Raw genomic sequence first — 17,899 nt, 5'->3', positions numbered from 1 at the left:
CTTCCTGTTTACTGTCCTTCAGCCACAAAAGCCTGCAGGGGGGTGCTTGTTCCAAAGCTGGTTCATGCGCACTTTAGTGCCTTACATATGTCTAGCAAGCTCTTTTCCCAGCCTTGCAATGGCTGGCTCTTTCTTATCAGTCAGGTCTCTGATCAAATGTCACCTCTTGCCACACGATCAAAAATCACCCCTTAGCTTCCTTCTGGTACCTCCAGTTATTCTCAGTCCTGTACCCGGCCTTGTCTGCATCCTAAATTCTATCACTGTCTGAAATAATACGTTTATATGTTTACTCATTTACCCTATAGAACAGACGCTGCACAAAATTACATAGGAAGCTCATCTGTCTTGTTCAATACTGTATCTCCATTTCCAGAGCAATGTCTGAATAAATGAGTTAGACAAATGAATGTAATGAATAAATAAAAGTAGCCGTGAGGAACCCTACCTGCATCTGTGCTTTTTTCATATTGGCATTGACGACAGCTGCCATGTAACCAAGAGCTGCCTCACGGGTTTCGCCATTCAATAAAATACTATGCAGAATCTTGAAAAGCTCTTGCTGAAATTTATTGTAAAAAGGAAGAAAAAAATTAGAAGTTTATTTAAAAAATTATTCCTTTTTGACTTCAAGGACAGCTAGCTTCCTTCCCACTTTCTCTCCTCTTCCACGTCCACTTGTTTTAGGAGAAACTGACTACCAGAGGAACAGAAGAAAAGCCCATATTCAACGGTGTCAAGATAATTCACATGAAAACTGAATATGGACTGGAAAAGGTAAGCAGTTAGTTTCAATAAAACAGCCTTCACTCTTTCCCTTCCAGGATGGGATCAAAATTACCTTAATTACGCTATAACTAGCCTATAATTTTGCTGCTTTAAGTTTCAGAACTGAAGACATATTGGGGAGTCGGGGTTGCCAAAAAAATGTATACGCATTTTAAGAGATGTTATCTATGTATCAGTTTTTGAAGTTGAATTGAATTACGGTAGCAACGTGTAGTATGACGTTCGCTCAAAAGATGGTGTTAATCAAATGAATGCGAGCGTCACCATGTGCCAGGCAGGCCAGTCAAAGAAAATGGCGGAAGCCCGGTTGTCGTTCGTGGAGCGCAAGACCCTTTCGAAGCGGTTTTTGAAATTCGAGAACGTTGTGGAAGTACAACAACAATGGAGGCGTGAGTATGCAACGCCTAACAACCGCACACATTCGTGGTAAGTTTGAGACGCACGGCGCTGTGTGTGATGTGCACACGGGAAGATCCGGGAGGCCTCACACAGCAACAAGTCGAGCAGTAGTTTGCCGTCATCAGAAGTGTCTGGACGCTGATGGTGACCACTCTGAGCACCTCTTGTCATTGCAGAAGTCAAATGTGACTTGTATTCATCTTTTGTTATCGGTATATACTGAGTATTACAATTTTAATACAGTTTTTTTCCTTTCTTAAAATATGTATACATTTTTTTGGCAGCCTCTGTATAATCTACATTTGGCACAAGCGAGTCACGGAGGGGTGTGTGCAAACTAACAGACTCACTCACCCCATTTTATAAATGCCTAAGAGCCAGCGGGGGAGAGAGCGTGACTGCTAAACTCGGGACCAGTCCCAGCGAGCTCCTACCAAGGGCGCAAAGAGTTCTGTTGGAGTTTCTGTTCCAGACACAGGTTACTTCTATAATAACGTCTCTTTTATTCATCCTTTGGGCTCATTTTCTGAACACCTACCCTTCCCAGCTCCAAATAATGCTGCAATGACTGGCTAACCACGCGAGTGTTTTCCAGGGTAATGGCAGGTCCTGAGAAATATTTTTCAACCACTTTCGCCTGGAAAGAGAAGGAACAGATTCCATCAACAAATAGTGTATGTTTGGGAAGGAATCTGAACATAAGAGCAGCAAAGTGCAAATGGCCAGTGTACTTACGTCATCTTCTGCAAAGACTGAGAAGCTGAAGAAAGCCCCCAGATAAGAGAGTCTCTGCAGCTCCCGCCCAGAGCCAGGGCTTAGAGACTTAGGCAACCACAACGGCAAAGAAGCAACCTGTGGCAAAACAGAGGCAAATCAAGCTGCTAACGCGGCAACTGAGGTAAAAGTGTGATGAACAGGGCTCTACAGCCAACTTGCTGGCTGGTCCTGATCCGCCGGCACAATGGCGGACACTTAACATTAGAAAACACGGGCTCCCAAATCTGTTAGCATCCCTGTCGGTATCTCCTCTCGGATGGAGGAAGGCCCCCAACTCCTCAACATTTTCACAAGATATACTTTTAACTTTTATGTTTCAAGATCATCTCTGATGGAGTTCAAATGGACTATTCTTATGCTACCAAAGGTCTCGAGTAAATTTTTCCCGTAGGACCTGTGATTCTAACTGTACAATACTTATCAAAAAAAAAAAAATCACAAAAGAAGTAACTTCATCTCAGGAAACAATGTGTAAGACAACAATTTAACAGTTGAGAGCCACCCACACGTTACCTGCATCTACACCTAAATGTCCTCCAAGAAACGTTTTTCAGATAATGTTTCTTAAGGAACATCTTCCCAATCATGTGCTCATTGGAAATGTGTGGGCTCATCAGCAGGCACTTACCAAATTGCACACGGGGTGTGTCTTCCCAAACTTGGTTTCACAGAGTTCACCTAAAGCCTAGAAATCAGATCAGAGTCATTTAGAGATATTTCACTTGACTGCCATGTGCAACATCAGGGAACAGTTTTAACTGCTGTTATAAATACACGTGCGTTCCCTTCAGACACTAACAGCTTCACTGCTTTTCTGATTAATACGCAATACATCGCACTGCAAAACATTTCAGATAAAACAGAAATATAAAATGAAACTAAAAGTCACTCATAAATTTTACCCGAAAAGATCATCTCCATTGATATTCTTTTAGTTAACAGATTTCTAGACATTTTTGTGTATATCCACATGAGATAAATGTGGATATTTTTACAAAAAATGACTTTTTTCAGTTAACATCTTTCCATGTCAAAAAGATATGCTTCATAAACTTTAGATGGGTAGTCTTGCCAGTGCTAAATAGGACTATAAATAATTACAATTTAATAAGCCATCAAATTTAGAACATATTTAAAAGTATTCCTTGGTTTCAAGATCTCTGGCAGTTTTGAGAATGCCAACATTTTCCTTTGGAACGCTAATCATTCTCATATCAGAGATCAGGAAAAGTCATTTTTAGGGACACAACAGTTTAACATGGCTAATATGACCCAATCAAACATGATTTTAACAGTGAATTTAATTTTCTCTGTGGTTTGGACATAGCACACTACACATCTTAGAGAAGCCACTGAGAAGGAAGCATTCTCACTGCCTAGTGCAGGGGTTCCCAAACTTTCCTGCACAGCAGGGTGGCCTGGGAAGCCTTGAAAATCCCCAAGTCAGACCACACCCTTGCCACACCCGACAATTACATTACAATGTACAGCCAGGTGATTCCAAGGTATGGCCAAATTGGGATCTACTGACCTAGAGAACAATCCTAATTGTTTCTGATTTTGGCTCCAGTGGTCTTCCTCTTCCTGCCTCTCCCTATTGTCCTTTCTCAAAATGTACTCTCACTGCTGTACAAGCATCGATAATGGTACAAAATAAAACTATTGTCTATTATAAGGAAGGCCTTTGTCTTTTGACCACAGAGAACATTTTGTTGATATCTGACACTAAAAGCTCCTTACTGAAACATCAAGCTAATTTAAACCACACAGGAAAGTCAACAATTCCATGAAGGAATATTTACATAATACAGTGATAATTCATGTGCATTAAAATATTTCATCACTGAACTCAAATAACCAGATTATTCCACTTCATTTTATCAGCCACAGACAGAACAGTGCATAAGGACTAATGAATTTTACCAGGAACCTGAATAACATGTGCCATGCAAAGAGCCCTGACATAAATCCATTTAAAAGTATTTTTAAAATTAAGAATCCTCGTTTCCCAGCAGTGGCTTTAACATTTGGCCTTTTAGTTCAGTTTTGATTTTTGAAGAGGGAACCACACTTAGTGTGTACACCTTTGTGTTTGCGTTTATCACAGTGTAATCTTCTTACTGTATTGTTGTGCTCTTGATTTTTACAGTAGATTACGAGTGCCCTGCAGAGGGGTACCTTGTCTGATTAGCTTCCGTGTCCCCAGGGCCTGGCACAGAATAGGCCCTCAGTGAGCAGTAAATTAATGGTGAGATGGAATTAAGTCAGTAGAATAAGTAAACGGAACAATCACAGGAAAACAACATCAGTGTAACCAAGGCCTCAATTTGCACAAGGCTGTATTTATACACAGAGTTAACTAATTTATTATTTTGATATTTCCCTTCATGTTTCTTGAATGAAAAATATTCAGTAATACTTCAAGTATTTTCTCCCCAAATTTCAAAGAAGGAAATTCAGAGAAGAGCCTCTATTTTCCTTTGTGGTTCCAATGTTCCCGTAACAGTCAAAGCCCTGGATGAGAATCTAGCTGAAAGTTCGGTGCACTGTTTATGCTTACTCTAAGTGCCTTAGGGAGCTCAGTGGATCTGTTTTCTGTGTTCCAGTATAGTGGGAAGAGAAGTAAGTGTACAGCCTTACACAGAAGACGAACAAGAGAATTACTCCGAGATTTTTCTGTACAGTTGCTACATAAAGATTCAATTGTATTGCTTTTCTTAGTATAACTCTGCCTTTTTATTTGCATTTGGGAATAGTTTTTTCTTTTTTTAATGACAAAATTCCTTCCCAAATATGGTATGCTCATTGCTGGGAGAATCAGGAGACCACCAGTAATTATGGTCTTCATTAGCTATACAGTGAGGCAAAATGCCTTGTACCAACTGCACTGCTGGCTCCTGTCTAGGCCTCGGCAGGGGGGGTAGGTACCGGGCTGCTAACTGTCTTCACTGATTATCTCACTGCACACCGAACACTGCACGGCCAACACAGTGATCTCATGGTTCACATTTGAAAACAAGGTAGATCATGGACCTGAAAGAAAAGTGCATGTTAAAATAATCCGGGTGACAACATCTACTGAATGGGTTAAAGAAAAAAAGTTTTACCATGAGGGGGTATTTAAAGTAGTCGCTATCGAGGGAGCACTCTTTGGCAGCAAGAGCCAGGCCTTGTAAAATGGGGATAAAGATCTGTAAGAAAAACAAAACCAAACCAGAAATGTAAATTTGAGAAGATTTAAGAACGAGAGGCATGCCACAAAGTGCTGAATCTGAACGTGCAGGCATGTCCACTTGTTCCCAAGGAAAAGCTGCTTTGCATACAATGCCATCCAGAATTCAGCCACCAGAGTGTTGCTCTGTGCTTGGACAAAGCTAACCGTAAAGCAGTGTGGCTGAATTCCCCAGAGTAACAGGATGTGATGAACCCTAACTGCGGCAGGACTCCCAGTAAGTAATTCAATAGAAACTCAGAAATCTGGAGCCTGCCATAGGAGTCTCCAGGCGTCCTTGCTGTCATCAACTAAATTCTGCACGTTTCAGCAATGCTTATGTTTCTGATTACCAAGCACCTATAATTGGTCAAGAAACTGGACTAAATGTTCCATCTTCTCAACGCTATCAATATTTTTAAAAAATTCTTTGTTGCCACCCTCCTACCTCCATCTAATTCCTTCCATCTTTCCGTTTATGACGAAGAGAACAAGAAAAACAGACCAATAATGGATATTATTATTATGATGAGAATCACTTTAATTATGTAGAGCAAAGATCTGGTAAAGGTTGAAATTTTAAAAAAAACCTTGATTAGAATGTCTTACCTCCATATGTGATGTAATTAATACAATAGCCTGATACCAGAGTTCAAGGGCACTCCAATTTACTTTTACAAGTTTACCATTAATAGCAGGGCACGTGAACACTATGCAAGATTTGCTCAGCACAACTCATCCTCAAATTTCACAATGCGCTCGTTGACCAACACATTTAGGGATTTCGGTGAGATTTAAGGCTAAGTTGTAAATAACAGCCAACAGCCTGAATGCCAACAAGCTGAAAAAGGGAGTGTTCTATGAAGCCACTAGAACACTGAAACATTCCCTTTCCTACTAATTTCATTTCACTGTACTGAGCACCTCAATCATTGAAGAAGCCAGTACAACAAAAAGCCATCCGGGATTACAAAGTGCTTTGGAGGGTCTTGAGATAACAACACAGCTCTGCAAGGGATCGTTCTAATATTTGCAACTCGAACAATCAGGGTAGAAGTAATGTGCTTTCCTAAGCCAGCTAAAAATGGAGAGGCAATGCTTAGGTGTGCAGGTGGGGAAGGCCAAAATTGCAATCAAGAGAAAACCAAACAGAAGTTCCAGAATCATCAACAATAAATTTCATAATTGGTCACTGAGAAAAATTTCTAAGCATTTTTTGAGGAATGCTATAAAGTAAAACATCTTTATGCATTCTAATAGAGTTATCCTCTTTTGCTGATCCTCTAATAGGGTTTAATTTATAAAAAACAGACAAAATATTACTGAGCACAATATTTTCAGTCAAATATTAGATTACTTCTGTGACTTACGTATTTTAAATAATTCTTATTTTCAAATAAATACCTCCCAGCAGTGATAAAAAAAATGCTACAAGCACATCTCCAACCCTAAATTCTAGCTATTATTTATTTCTGTTTGTTTATTTGTGATTATCTCAAACATTAAAAGGAGACTAAAATTTAAGTCAAAAGATTTAATAATTCAAATTTGCCACACTCTTAAGACCAAATGGCAAAACGCTGTTTTTTTAGTTCGGCCACTCCATTTTCCTCAGCCTTGTTCTATGGGCAAAACACACAACAATACACAAGAAAAGACAAGCTGTGTTCCAGACTAAGTGGCAAAAAAGGCATCCAAATTCTGTGATTAAAAAGAAACTGGTCGGGGCTGGCCCAGTGGCTCAGGCGGAGCTCCATGCTCCTAACTCCGAAGGCTGCCGGTTCGATTCCCACATGGGCCAGTGGGCTCTCAACCACAAGGTTGCCAATTCAACTCCTTGAGTCCCGCAAGGGATGGTGGGCTCCACCCCCTGCAACTAAGATTGAACACGGCACCTTGAGCTGAGCTGCCGCTGAGCTCCCGGATGGCTCAGTTGGTTGGAGCGCGTCCTCTCAACCACAAGTTTGCTGGTTCGACTCCCGCAAGGGATGGTGGGCTGTGCCCCCTGCAACTAGAAAATGGCAACTGGACCTGGAGCTGAGCTGCACCCTCCACAACTAAGATTGAAAGGACAACTTGACTTGGAAAAAAGTCCTGGAAGTACACACTGTTCCCCAATAAAGTCCTGTCCCCCTTCCCCAATAAAATCTTTAAAAAAAAAAGAAAAGAAAAGAAACAGGTCTGCAGTGGTTTCACAACATATGAATGTACTAAATGCCACTGAATGGGTACATTTAAAAATGGTTAATTTTGTCATGTAAATTTCACCTCAATTTTATAAAAACAAAGAGGTCATTTCATAACCTCTGTGTAAGTTCCTTGATGAATAAAATAGGTACAACATACCCCTTTCAGTGGATCCCTGGACTGACCCTTCTACAGTGGAAGCTACTCTGGTTCATCCAACGATGTCTTTGGGAACAGAAATGTTCTAATGAATGCACATTACACATACAAGGTAGGGCATCACAAACCTTCCAAGACAGTTGTTCCTTTTCATCAGAGTTCACTCCTCTTTCTACAGAAGAAAAGCTCTCTATGCTGCCTTAAAAACTTCCCTAAGTCAACAAGACCATCATTAAAGAGAAGCAGCTGAAGAATTCCAGACACAGAGTACACACCACCACCAACCGGGATTTTTACTCTTGGATTCTTCTTTTACTACTATTTTGAAAACACAATTCCTGAGAATTCAAAGGCTTTAAAAGTAGTACTTATGACTAATATTAGGTATAAAAACAGATTAAAAGGAATCACATCAATTATACCTATTGCCTCTGTTATTCCTTCTTGTCACAAAAAAAAGAAATGATCACACAACAAACTGTAAGAAAATATAAAACAAACTGTAAAAACCCTTTGACCAAGGGAAACAGCTTGTGTGAAAGGGGCTGTGGACAGAGCCCTTACTTTGCAAGACATGCCACAAAACAGCAATCAAAATGTAATGCTAAGTTTTACCATGGAAGAAACCTGCAAGACTGAATTTATTAGCTGTTATCATTATTTAGCTTTAGTAATAAATATTGCATATCTGCATTTTCACTTGACTTTACATAATGAGATATCAAAGATGAATGACTACTTACCAAACAAAGTAATCAGTAAGATAGAAGACATCATTCCCAGTGTAGTGCTAAGAAGACAAAGATTCTATGTGGTTTGTTGACTGCCGCTGAGCTAATCTGATCATCAGTTTCTTAACCTCCTTTTTGTAAACTCAGAGAACTAATTTTCAATACTACTCATCTGGCCAATAAATACTTCTCTTGGTATTTCTGTTAAAACTCCTTAAAATCAGGGATAAGGCCTTAGACTTCTTTACATCTCCCAAGCACTTAAACGTTCTGTTTAACATACTTGATGCTCTCTGGTGCATGATTTGAACAACACAGCTGTCAATCTGATTTCCCTAAGAAAGGAATCTCAGGTAGGTCTTCCTTCAGAGCAATAACACATGCATATTCAAATTCGGGAACAGTCGGTTTGAGTATAGGGTGTATTTAGAAGTCAGCCTTGGCATAGCAGCTCCTAAAGGTTTTAGTAGCAAACTCACAAAACCGTACCTGTTTGAACACTTCTTCATCCTGGTGAGTGGTTCGCACCAGTTCCTGAATGAAGCCATACGGGAGATTCCTACACAGCATATACGGCACCAGGAAGGACGGCTGCTGCATGGACCTGCGGGGCCACGACAGCCAACAACGGCAATGAGTCCACCCATTACCACATAACAACAGAACATAGGGAACGTCATGGCAGCAGCAACTGTCCAGTCAAAGGCCAAACTTTAAATCTCCTGAATATTCTACACAATAGTCATAAGCGAAAGATCACCCTTCTTATCATTAATCCCGTTCTGTCTAAAAAATGAGACTGTAAGACATTTCAAAGAATCAATCTTTCCTTACATACAGCCCTTTCAAATAAAGCATTAAAAAATTGAAGCATTACGTCTCTTTTACTTATTTGTTTATGTTTCATCCAATTAAAGGAAAAGAGATTAGTAGAGGCTGAGGATTTTAGAAAACTCTTAGTAATTTTAACCACGAAACATTTTTAAAATTTTTTAGTACATGTATATCATTTTCCTTCTTTTGATGAGTTTCAAAAATATATGGCCATGGTACAGAAAATAATATAAGAACACCCAGAATGAATAAATGTTGTAACTTTGTCATTTTTCCTTGACCTATGTTTGCATTTTCCCTTCAAATATTTTTCATAAAAATAATGAAATATACAAGTACTTTTTCATTAAACTTGAAACTTTTGTGGGACTCTCAGAAACAAACAATAATGCAGTACTTTGGGTGATTCCCAAATTACCTATTCCATCACCATTCTTTATTACTGAAAAAACAGAAATTGACCGTATGATTCATGGAAAGTGATGATGTGCACATTTTATCTGAAACTCCACTGATTTCAAGCAGCTGTTTTTAAACTAAATTACTAATTTCCTGCCTTGATGTTGACATATTTCAACAATGGTTTATCTCCATAAAGCACACAGAGAGTGTTTTATTTTCATGGAACTGTACTTTAGAGCAGGAAAAGGACCGCAGAGATCGTCTAGTCAACCACTTCCATTTCACAGGTGAGGAAGTGAGGCATCCAAGGTCATGCGGGGTGGGGGGGGCAGGAGGGCCCCTGACATGCACTGATGGACGGCATCCCCCCCACCAACATGAAGCACATCCTGGTTTTTCCTACCTTGGTTGTGTGAGGGAACCTTGTAGTACTAATGCAGTATGGGATATGCACTGGGAGCGGATGTTGCTCAGAAGCTGGCTGACGGCTGGCTGGCTGCACATCTGGAAAGAAAGGCAGAGGTCAGGACTACAAAGACAAACAAAATAATCCCATACTGTTGAAAATTGACGAGAGTCAGGAGAGATCAATCTCCAGAACACGGCATGCTTTTCTCTTCCTTTACTCATAATGAACAGACTAGAGTGAGTCATCCACGTCGACTGCCTCTGCTGAAATCTACATCAGAGAAGAAGAAAGTTTGAGGTGACCCCTCAGGAAGCTCCGAGACATGTCCACTCTCTATGCTTTGCTAAGGTTAAGTGTACCAAACCCCAAAGAGGCCCTTCACAAACATGAAACTAACAGCTACACAACCAGATTTGTTTCTAATGGAAAATCAGAACTAGAAAATGAAATAGGAATAAAATGAGAAAAAAATAAAGTACGTCAGCACGTAACAGTAGAAAAAGTATAGCTTCCTCAGTTTAAACCCAGCTTTGCAACTTATTATTTATGCGATTCTGGACAATTACTTAATATCTCTGAGGTACATTTGCTTATTCATAACATGGAAAAAATACCTTTCACACGGATTGCACTGGACTAAAAAACTGAGAATCTGAGCTAATGCAGACCTAGCACAGTGTTTGGCAGTCTCCAGGCACTCCTTCAACGTTGGTTATGATGATGACAGACTATTCAGAAATTACCAGAGCCATGTAAGCTGCTGGTGGCAATGGCACTTGGTCCTGTCACTTCTTCCCTCCACCAGGATGTGAGTTCCATGAGGACAGGGGATCTTCGTCTGTTTTGTTCACACCCCAAGTTCCTAGTATAGTGCCTGGCACATAATAAATGCTTAATAACCACTTTATTGATTGAATACATGAATGAATGCTGAGTAGGGGGTGGAAACAATTATTTATCAAACAAATAACCAGGTTTTGTTTGTTTGCCTCTTTGTTTGTTTTTAATGAAGCTATTTCCTATTACCTTTGGTGCTTTTTTTTCCTCTATTCCAACTCGGTCAAAACACTCGATGAGGTAGTTCAGCATATCTGTCTCCTTGCAGGTCTCAATGGCGAAATGGTCACTGTAGGAATCCCAAGTACTCGCCCCACCAGAGGCTCCCAAACTTTGAAGAAGAGAAAAGAAAAGTGATGATTCTTGTCTCTTCCCAATGAATGACTTTAGACAAGGTTTTGCATTTCTACAGCAGAAAGCCTGTTAGATCCCTGCACCCACAACAAAGCACAAACACCCATGCAGCCAAAGTCAGAGCTGACTGCTTGTTTCACTGGCGCTGGGTCCGACAAGAGTCATTTTTCGTCAACGTTTGATGTTTACTAAGAAGAGAGTCTGACCGGAAACCCAACATCGTCCCTTGCTGGGAATGGCAACTTATAGAATCAGAGGACTAAGAGCTCCTGTAAGGCGCTGGAAGGGGTATCACTCATACTTAAACCAAGCTGCAGTTTTGCTCAGGCAGCCATGTAGGTTAGAGCCAGACGGTGCTCTCGCTGTGCTCAAACTCTTTAGCAGGGAAGTGCTAAGGGACTAACAACACGACCCTCTCCCTCCCAACTGCTAGCATATTCAGCAACAGGAGCAGAGCTTAGGAACACAGTCCAAGGGGAGGGAGGAGACATAAAAATACTTGCTATCAACACAAACTTCCCAAAATTTCAGTGAAAAAGGCAGAGTAGTGCAGTAAACAGCAAACCAATCCTTGCACGAGGAGTATCCGAACAACCCACTTAGTCTTGAACACAGCTTGTCTTTTCTTGTGTATTGTTGTGTGTTTTTCCCATAGAACAAGGCTGAGGAAAATGTGGGTTCTCTCCTAGCCCTCCTGCCCGCCTGTTACCTGAACCCAGAAGCTCATCCCCTCTGCAACGAGGGTTAAATGACATCACTGGGAGGGCTTGTAAAATACAAGCAGGAGACAGCGGGAGGCATTGTTATTATCTGAGGCATTGTTATTATCAGTGAAAACTATTCTCGAAGACCAAAGCCAGACCAAAGCCAAGTGTTATCAAAAGGGTTAGGCCTGAGGGAATTCAAGTTTCTATCAACCATCAACAGGTCATATTCCAAATCTGTTGTCTAACTCACCAGTTGATTTGATATCCACAAAGACACAAAGAGATTAATCATGGCATGGGAAGAGGCCAGGAATTTTGAAATGAAGAGGAAACCAGAACACATAAACTCAGCAAAAAAATTATATGTGAAAGATGATCAAGGATGGGAAGAATATCAGGAACTTGAGAGACCCATTCCTACTTCGACCCAGGGCAGACAAGTAGAGGCTAGAAACTAAGAGGACCGAGAGGAATTGAGACAGTAATGGATATGTTATGCAGATAGATGAGTAAATGTACAAAGCTAATTTTGGTATAAACATAACTGACCTCAGAATTTCAGAATTATATACATAATTGACCGTGGAATAAAAGTGTGGTATTAAAGTACTTCAATAAAAAAGATGAAAACGATACCAGTTTTAAATCCAAGTCTTTTAGGCCAGAGTCCAATAAATTTAAATTCCTACCATGTAGGTCTTCTATGTTATAGAAACTACTCTCTAGAGAAGGAAAAGGAGGAGTCATGGCTGAGGGGCAGCCAACACCTTCCTTCCTGACTGGGCAATAACTGACCCACCCACAAAGCATCCCCGCAGAGCCATGACAAAGTTGGGCAGGTTACCAAAGTCACCCTCAAAAAACAAAAACAATTCTTGTGTCTTCATTATCAGTTAACTTTTGGGCACACTTCATAAATTAATGGCAGGATCTGGTATCTCTACCAATGGGCCTGACAAGAAAAAGATGAGTATTGTAATAAAGAACAGGAAAGAAAAAAATGTAAGAAAAAAACGGAAAAACCCTGCACCTGAAATTAATTAAAACATATATATGAAAAACAAAAACAAAACAGAAAAACCCACTCACAAATGTAAGTGTGGTGAATCCCCAAAAGCAGAAAGGGAAAAAAGTAAAAGTTTTTATCTGCAGCAATCTTAGTTTCATGCTCTCCTATCTGCTATTCCTCTCTCTTCTCTCTGACTTAGTGACTCAGTGACTATATTCACTGCACTTTCCAAAGATGAACTTTGCTCATACGGGCTTATGCCTCTACACAATTAAGGTGAATTTTCCTTTGAGCAACAAATGACAATGAAAATCGATCTTCCTTGTGTTTAAAATGAAAAAATTTCAAACTATACATTCTCTTGATAATATGCCCCACATTTCTCACCTTTTCTGTAAGAAAAGCATCTTATATTTGATGTTAACAGGTCCTTGTCAGTTGCAAGGAGTCAGTTTGATGCAGTACCACAGCCGGCATCTGGACATCTGTATAACGTCAGCAGGCTGAGATGGTGGTTGCCCATGCACTGACACTGGTTCCATTCTTAGCCAACATGTCCCATTTAATTTGAACTTAAACTTGAACACCTCAAAAGCCAATTGAAATATCTTCACAAGTATTTCACTAAGACATGAAAAGTGACAATGTATGTAGAAGAGTACTTGTCTCATGCCAGGCAATGCAATGAAAGGCACTCAGAATATACTAGAGAATTTTCAAGTCACCCAACAACACTTCCAGTTGATTTTCAAGAAAGAAAGGAGAGAAAAAAAAAAGGTTTAACTAAATAGGAAATGTAGAGTAAACCCCAGTATCTGTCAGTATATTTTTAAAGTATAAGATCCTAAAGGTGCTAAAAAAGAGCTCATCGTCACATGTGTGAACAGCAACCAGTCTCACCAATGTTATGCACACGTGTCAATGGTCAAAATTCACTTACAAGGATCTCTAGATTCAAAGGGAAAGATGTGGACTCAAATTTTGAATGTGATACTGAAGGAGAAAATGGTATATAGTTTATGCGCATAATTTGTGCTACCAATAAACATTTTAAATAATAATTTGTTTTTTTCCTAAAAAAGTTGTTACAAATTTCACAATGCTTTTTTTTTTTTTTTTTTTACAACTGTGACATATGGAATATGACCTTGGAAATATGTCATACTTAAGTCCTAAGAGTATCTAAAAAGTTATGCCTCCCTCTGGGAGAATGTGTGAACCATTTTCTGATAACTAAAGCAACCATCCAATTTAACAGTGTAATTACTTCACATAATGGAATCACATAATAGCTGACTCCTGAAAACACAATGAAAATATGCTGGGAATTTGCACATGTATCAGATCTGTGCAAACTGAATTCCATGGTAAATGCACCAAGAAAACTTGTTTTTTTTTAAAAGATTCCATTGCAGTTTCTTTTCCTCTGTAAGGGAAACAATCATCATCCTATTTTCTAATTTTTTGGCATACAGATTCTAGAATGTCGTATCTGCCCAATGCAAGGCAAAGCCAGAGCTGTGCAGGTTTAAGTGATGCACATTCACTGAACAAATGTTCCTGGTGTACCCTTTGTGTCCCGGGCACTGTTGTAGGTCCTGAGGGTACTGCACTGAATCCAAGATCCAGGCCTTGTTTGGATGGCAATTACGTTCTAGAAGGGGCACACTCAAAACCAAATGAATACAGAAGTGCTGTGAGGAAAAATAAAAGCAGAGCCTGGTGACAGGAGCAGGAAGTGTGTGTGTGTATGTATTTTACATGTAATGTTTCATACGCGGGGCCAGGGACCACCCTCTGATAAGGTGGCATTTGCACACAGACCTGAGGGAGTCAGGGAGTGGTGAGCAGCCATCTGGAGGTCAAGTGTCCTGAGGGAGGAGGCAAGTGCAAAGGCCTAAGGCACGAGAGAATGTGCTGGGCAAGCTGAAGAACCTAGCATTTGAGCTGGAGGATGGAGGCAAGTAGAGGCAGATGAAGTCAAAAAGGAGAAGCATGAGTGTGTAGGTGTGTGTGTGTGTGTGTGCGTGCGTGTGTGTATGTGTGTGCGTGTGTGTGTGTGTGTATACGTGAGGTGCAGGGTCTTACAGGCCAGGGTGAGAGGCCTTGGGTTTTCTTCCGGGTGAGAAGGGAAATCACAGGAGGGTTTTGAGACTGACATGGCGGAAGGATTGCTTTTTGACTATTTCCGTGTTTCCTCTCCACGTAGTGATGATCAACAGAGAAATTAAGAGGGTAAATTTGTTAATTTCCCCTTCCTCTATTCATAGTCTTGCGACTTTCAAGGTTTCACCTGCTTCACTGAAATATCTAAGCAGTAAAAAACAAAAAAAAAATTTTCTAGTCATCAACTTTCCAGGAAACAATTAGAAAGATTTTCCTCAGAATAATTCCTATGTCATCTTTATCACAAGATAACACTTCACTCATTTCCACTCCTGCAAGAAGCAGTTCCTTATAATTCATATGGCTCCTCTCAGAGGACTACCAAACAGTATAGGAGGAATGTGTTTATCCTTCTTAAATGACTCCTTCTCACCACCACTACAAATAGTTAACCTATGAATACTGCCCCAACTACTTCCAAAACGACGACGTGGGATGCATCAGAGGGGGGAGGCAGATCCCACCCAGGTCAGAGTCCTTCCTCTATGACAGGCAAGAAGTGGGTGTTAAAATCGTTTCCTTCAAAGTAAATAAAATTCCGAGGTCAATTAGAAAGGGGAAGAGAAGAAAACGATTTGCTGGGTGCTCAAATTAACAGAAGGTTTGTGGTGCCTCTTCCTGGTTCAGACCCTCCGTGCAGCCTCCAGTTCCTCTGTACTTGTTTAATCAGTTATGTATTTTCCCCATCCTTTTCCATTCTTTGACATCTATTCAGAATCCATAAATTACCCCACATCTGAAGAGATCAGAGTTCATTTTCACAGCCAGCAAAGGACCTGCCAACTGACTGGAATGGAATTTTGTAATTAAGGAGGAAAATGTTGGCACTTTCTAGCCAAGGAACAGTAGCTTGCCCTAATCCTCCAAAGCAAAGAGCAGCCACAGCGTACGTGCTCCTGGCAGCAAAACAACTGGTAAGGGACAATAAAAACACAAGTCCTACTGGGCGCAGGCGGAAAAGCCAGAGGCAGCGCGGTGTGGTGGTGAAGAAGCATGTGAGTTCTGGGCCCGGCCCCTGCCACGGACTCGGGATGTGACTTAGCCTCCCGGTGCCCCAGTTTCCTCACAGAAGCTAGGAGTGCCGCTGTCAGGATTGAAGCGATAATGGGTGCAGGGCCGACACGGGATCGGGGCACGTGACGTTCAGTTAGTATTTACAGCTATTATTACACAGTTGGTGAGTTTTACTTCTCCTTATAGAATCCTCCTCAGAGGTATAGAATCTCGGTCTGAGACAAGGTTGGGAATGTATTCTAAGTGTAGAAAGAGAGGACTTAGTAACAGCGACACAGAATCTGGTATCTTTGTTAGAGGAAGCTGGAATTAAACAGGCCAGGGAGACAGAGTATTTCGCCCCCAAAGAATTTACAGTAAATCAGATAACGAAGCACTTTTAACACATATGCACACTGATTCCTAATAAGGATGCCTGCTGCATGACCATAAACATGCAGCAGGATTTCATCTGCGTGAAAAAGACACTTCTACCTTGGGGAAACTTACCTGAGAGAGAGTGATACACTGGTTAAATACAAACACCAACCCCTCCTGAATCAATCTTCAGCTTTGCGCTGGCATTCCTCTGTCTCTTTAGACTCTAATGATTCTTCTGAACAGTCAAATGTAAGGAAGTGTACCTAACTCCTGCACCTAACTCCTGCTGCCGTCTCTATTTATAGCCTGGAGTTATTTTTGAACAGTGCTGAGCATAAATACCAACTCAGTCCAGAGGAAACTTCAATTTAAGAGCAAAATTGTAAGACAATGAGTCAGAGTATTGGATCAAAGGTGCTATTATATTTTCTTGCTCAAAGTCACTGAAAAACTTCAGTAGTCTTTTTCACTCAGTTTTCAAGGGTGAACACTCAGCAGTGTCACAAACTGTTTTAGCCTCTGCTGCAAAGGCTGTCTCAACAAAAAGGGTCTAGCTTCACGGAGGTCAAGGAAGCGGTTCGCCAAAGTCAAGGTGAGAAGTGAGGGCAGCATCACAATCACACCAGGTAATACCGTATGGCCCCGCAGGCTCTTCCACAGACTGCCCAGGCTGGGTTGGGGCAGGACGCGCGCGCACACACTTGCCAGCCCCTCTGCCATTCCTAAGCAGCAGCGAGCGATCCATGCAACTAACTGGACGTGAGAAAACGTGCCTCCCAGAGTACATGAGCTCACATCTGTAGCTCCAAGAATATTCTCGCAGTGGACAAGTGAGTGGTCCCGCATTTTCGATCTTAGGGTGGATGAATTCACTGAAGACTGGTTTTTAATCTATTGTTCATGTTTTCCCCAAATGATTATATGTACGTTTTCTTCCATACGTACCAGGCAACAACTATGAAAATTTTCCAGTGTGCACTTTACCCCATGAGAAGGTCCTAACATTTCAGTACATGCATGTTTCTCACACCTTGACTCTCCAGGGAGGTCTCATCTGACTCCCATCATGTGTGGATTCAAAGCACACCTCTATTTAGGGCTCGTAAGAGTTAGTTCCTAAGTGCTAGGCACATGCAGGGGTAAGACTCCATTCCTCTGATACCTGGACCCAAACTGGACACAAGAAAACTCATCACCACCACCACCACCTTCATCATCATCACCACCATCATCATCTTCTTCTTCATCTTCATCACTACTGTCCCCAGAAAGCGCGAGGAAGAGGAAGGAGAAAGGACTGTCGTACAGACTACCACAACAAAAGCAAAAAAGGCCATCAGGGAACAAAGGAAAAACAAGAGGAAGAAAGCTTTTGCAACTCTTGTCCTTTTAACTCAATCTTACGCTAAAAGTTTTGTCTACTGACATGCAGCAAAGTAATTCGCCTAAATTACAGGAATGCACAAGTACATTTGAGAGAGGGGGACGTGGATTAATGGGATTGAGACTCTGCTTTCTAAGAGGCTGAAATCAAAGTGCCACGGCAGGGACACT

General features: G+C 40.9%; 1 protein-coding gene across 3 annotated transcripts in view; it reads right to left on the bottom strand.

The window, feature by feature from the left end:
* The window catches only part of UBE4B (ubiquitination factor E4B), a 112,161-nt gene that overhangs the window by 36,786 nt on the left and 57,476 nt on the right, over window positions 1-17,899 (bottom strand). For 2 of the 3 annotated variants that reach the window (XM_033113954.1, XM_033113955.1), the window contains exons 7-14: window positions 10,925-11,066; window positions 9,893-9,993; window positions 8,743-8,857; window positions 5,073-5,156; window positions 2,594-2,650; window positions 1,924-2,040; window positions 1,727-1,825; window positions 449-562 (exon numbers count right to left, since the gene is read on the bottom strand). In XM_033113954.1, coding sequence (XP_032969845.1) covers window positions 449-562; window positions 1,727-1,825; window positions 1,924-2,040; window positions 2,594-2,650; window positions 5,073-5,156; window positions 8,743-8,857; window positions 9,893-9,993; window positions 10,925-11,066 — 829 coding nt within the window. Of the gene's footprint in view, window positions 1-448; window positions 563-1,726; window positions 1,826-1,923; window positions 2,041-2,593; window positions 2,651-5,072; window positions 5,157-8,742; window positions 8,858-9,892; window positions 9,994-10,924; window positions 11,067-17,507; window positions 17,655-17,899 lie in introns of all 3 variants that reach the window. The other variant, XM_033113956.1, reaches the window with a different exon arrangement.

Source organism: Rhinolophus ferrumequinum, chromosome 9 (genome assembly GCF_004115265.2).
Source record: "Rhinolophus ferrumequinum isolate MPI-CBG mRhiFer1 chromosome 9, mRhiFer1_v1.p, whole genome shotgun sequence".
NCBI lineage: Eukaryota > Metazoa > Chordata > Mammalia > Chiroptera > Rhinolophidae > Rhinolophus > Rhinolophus ferrumequinum.
This window is presented reverse-complemented; position numbering and strand designations above follow the sequence as displayed.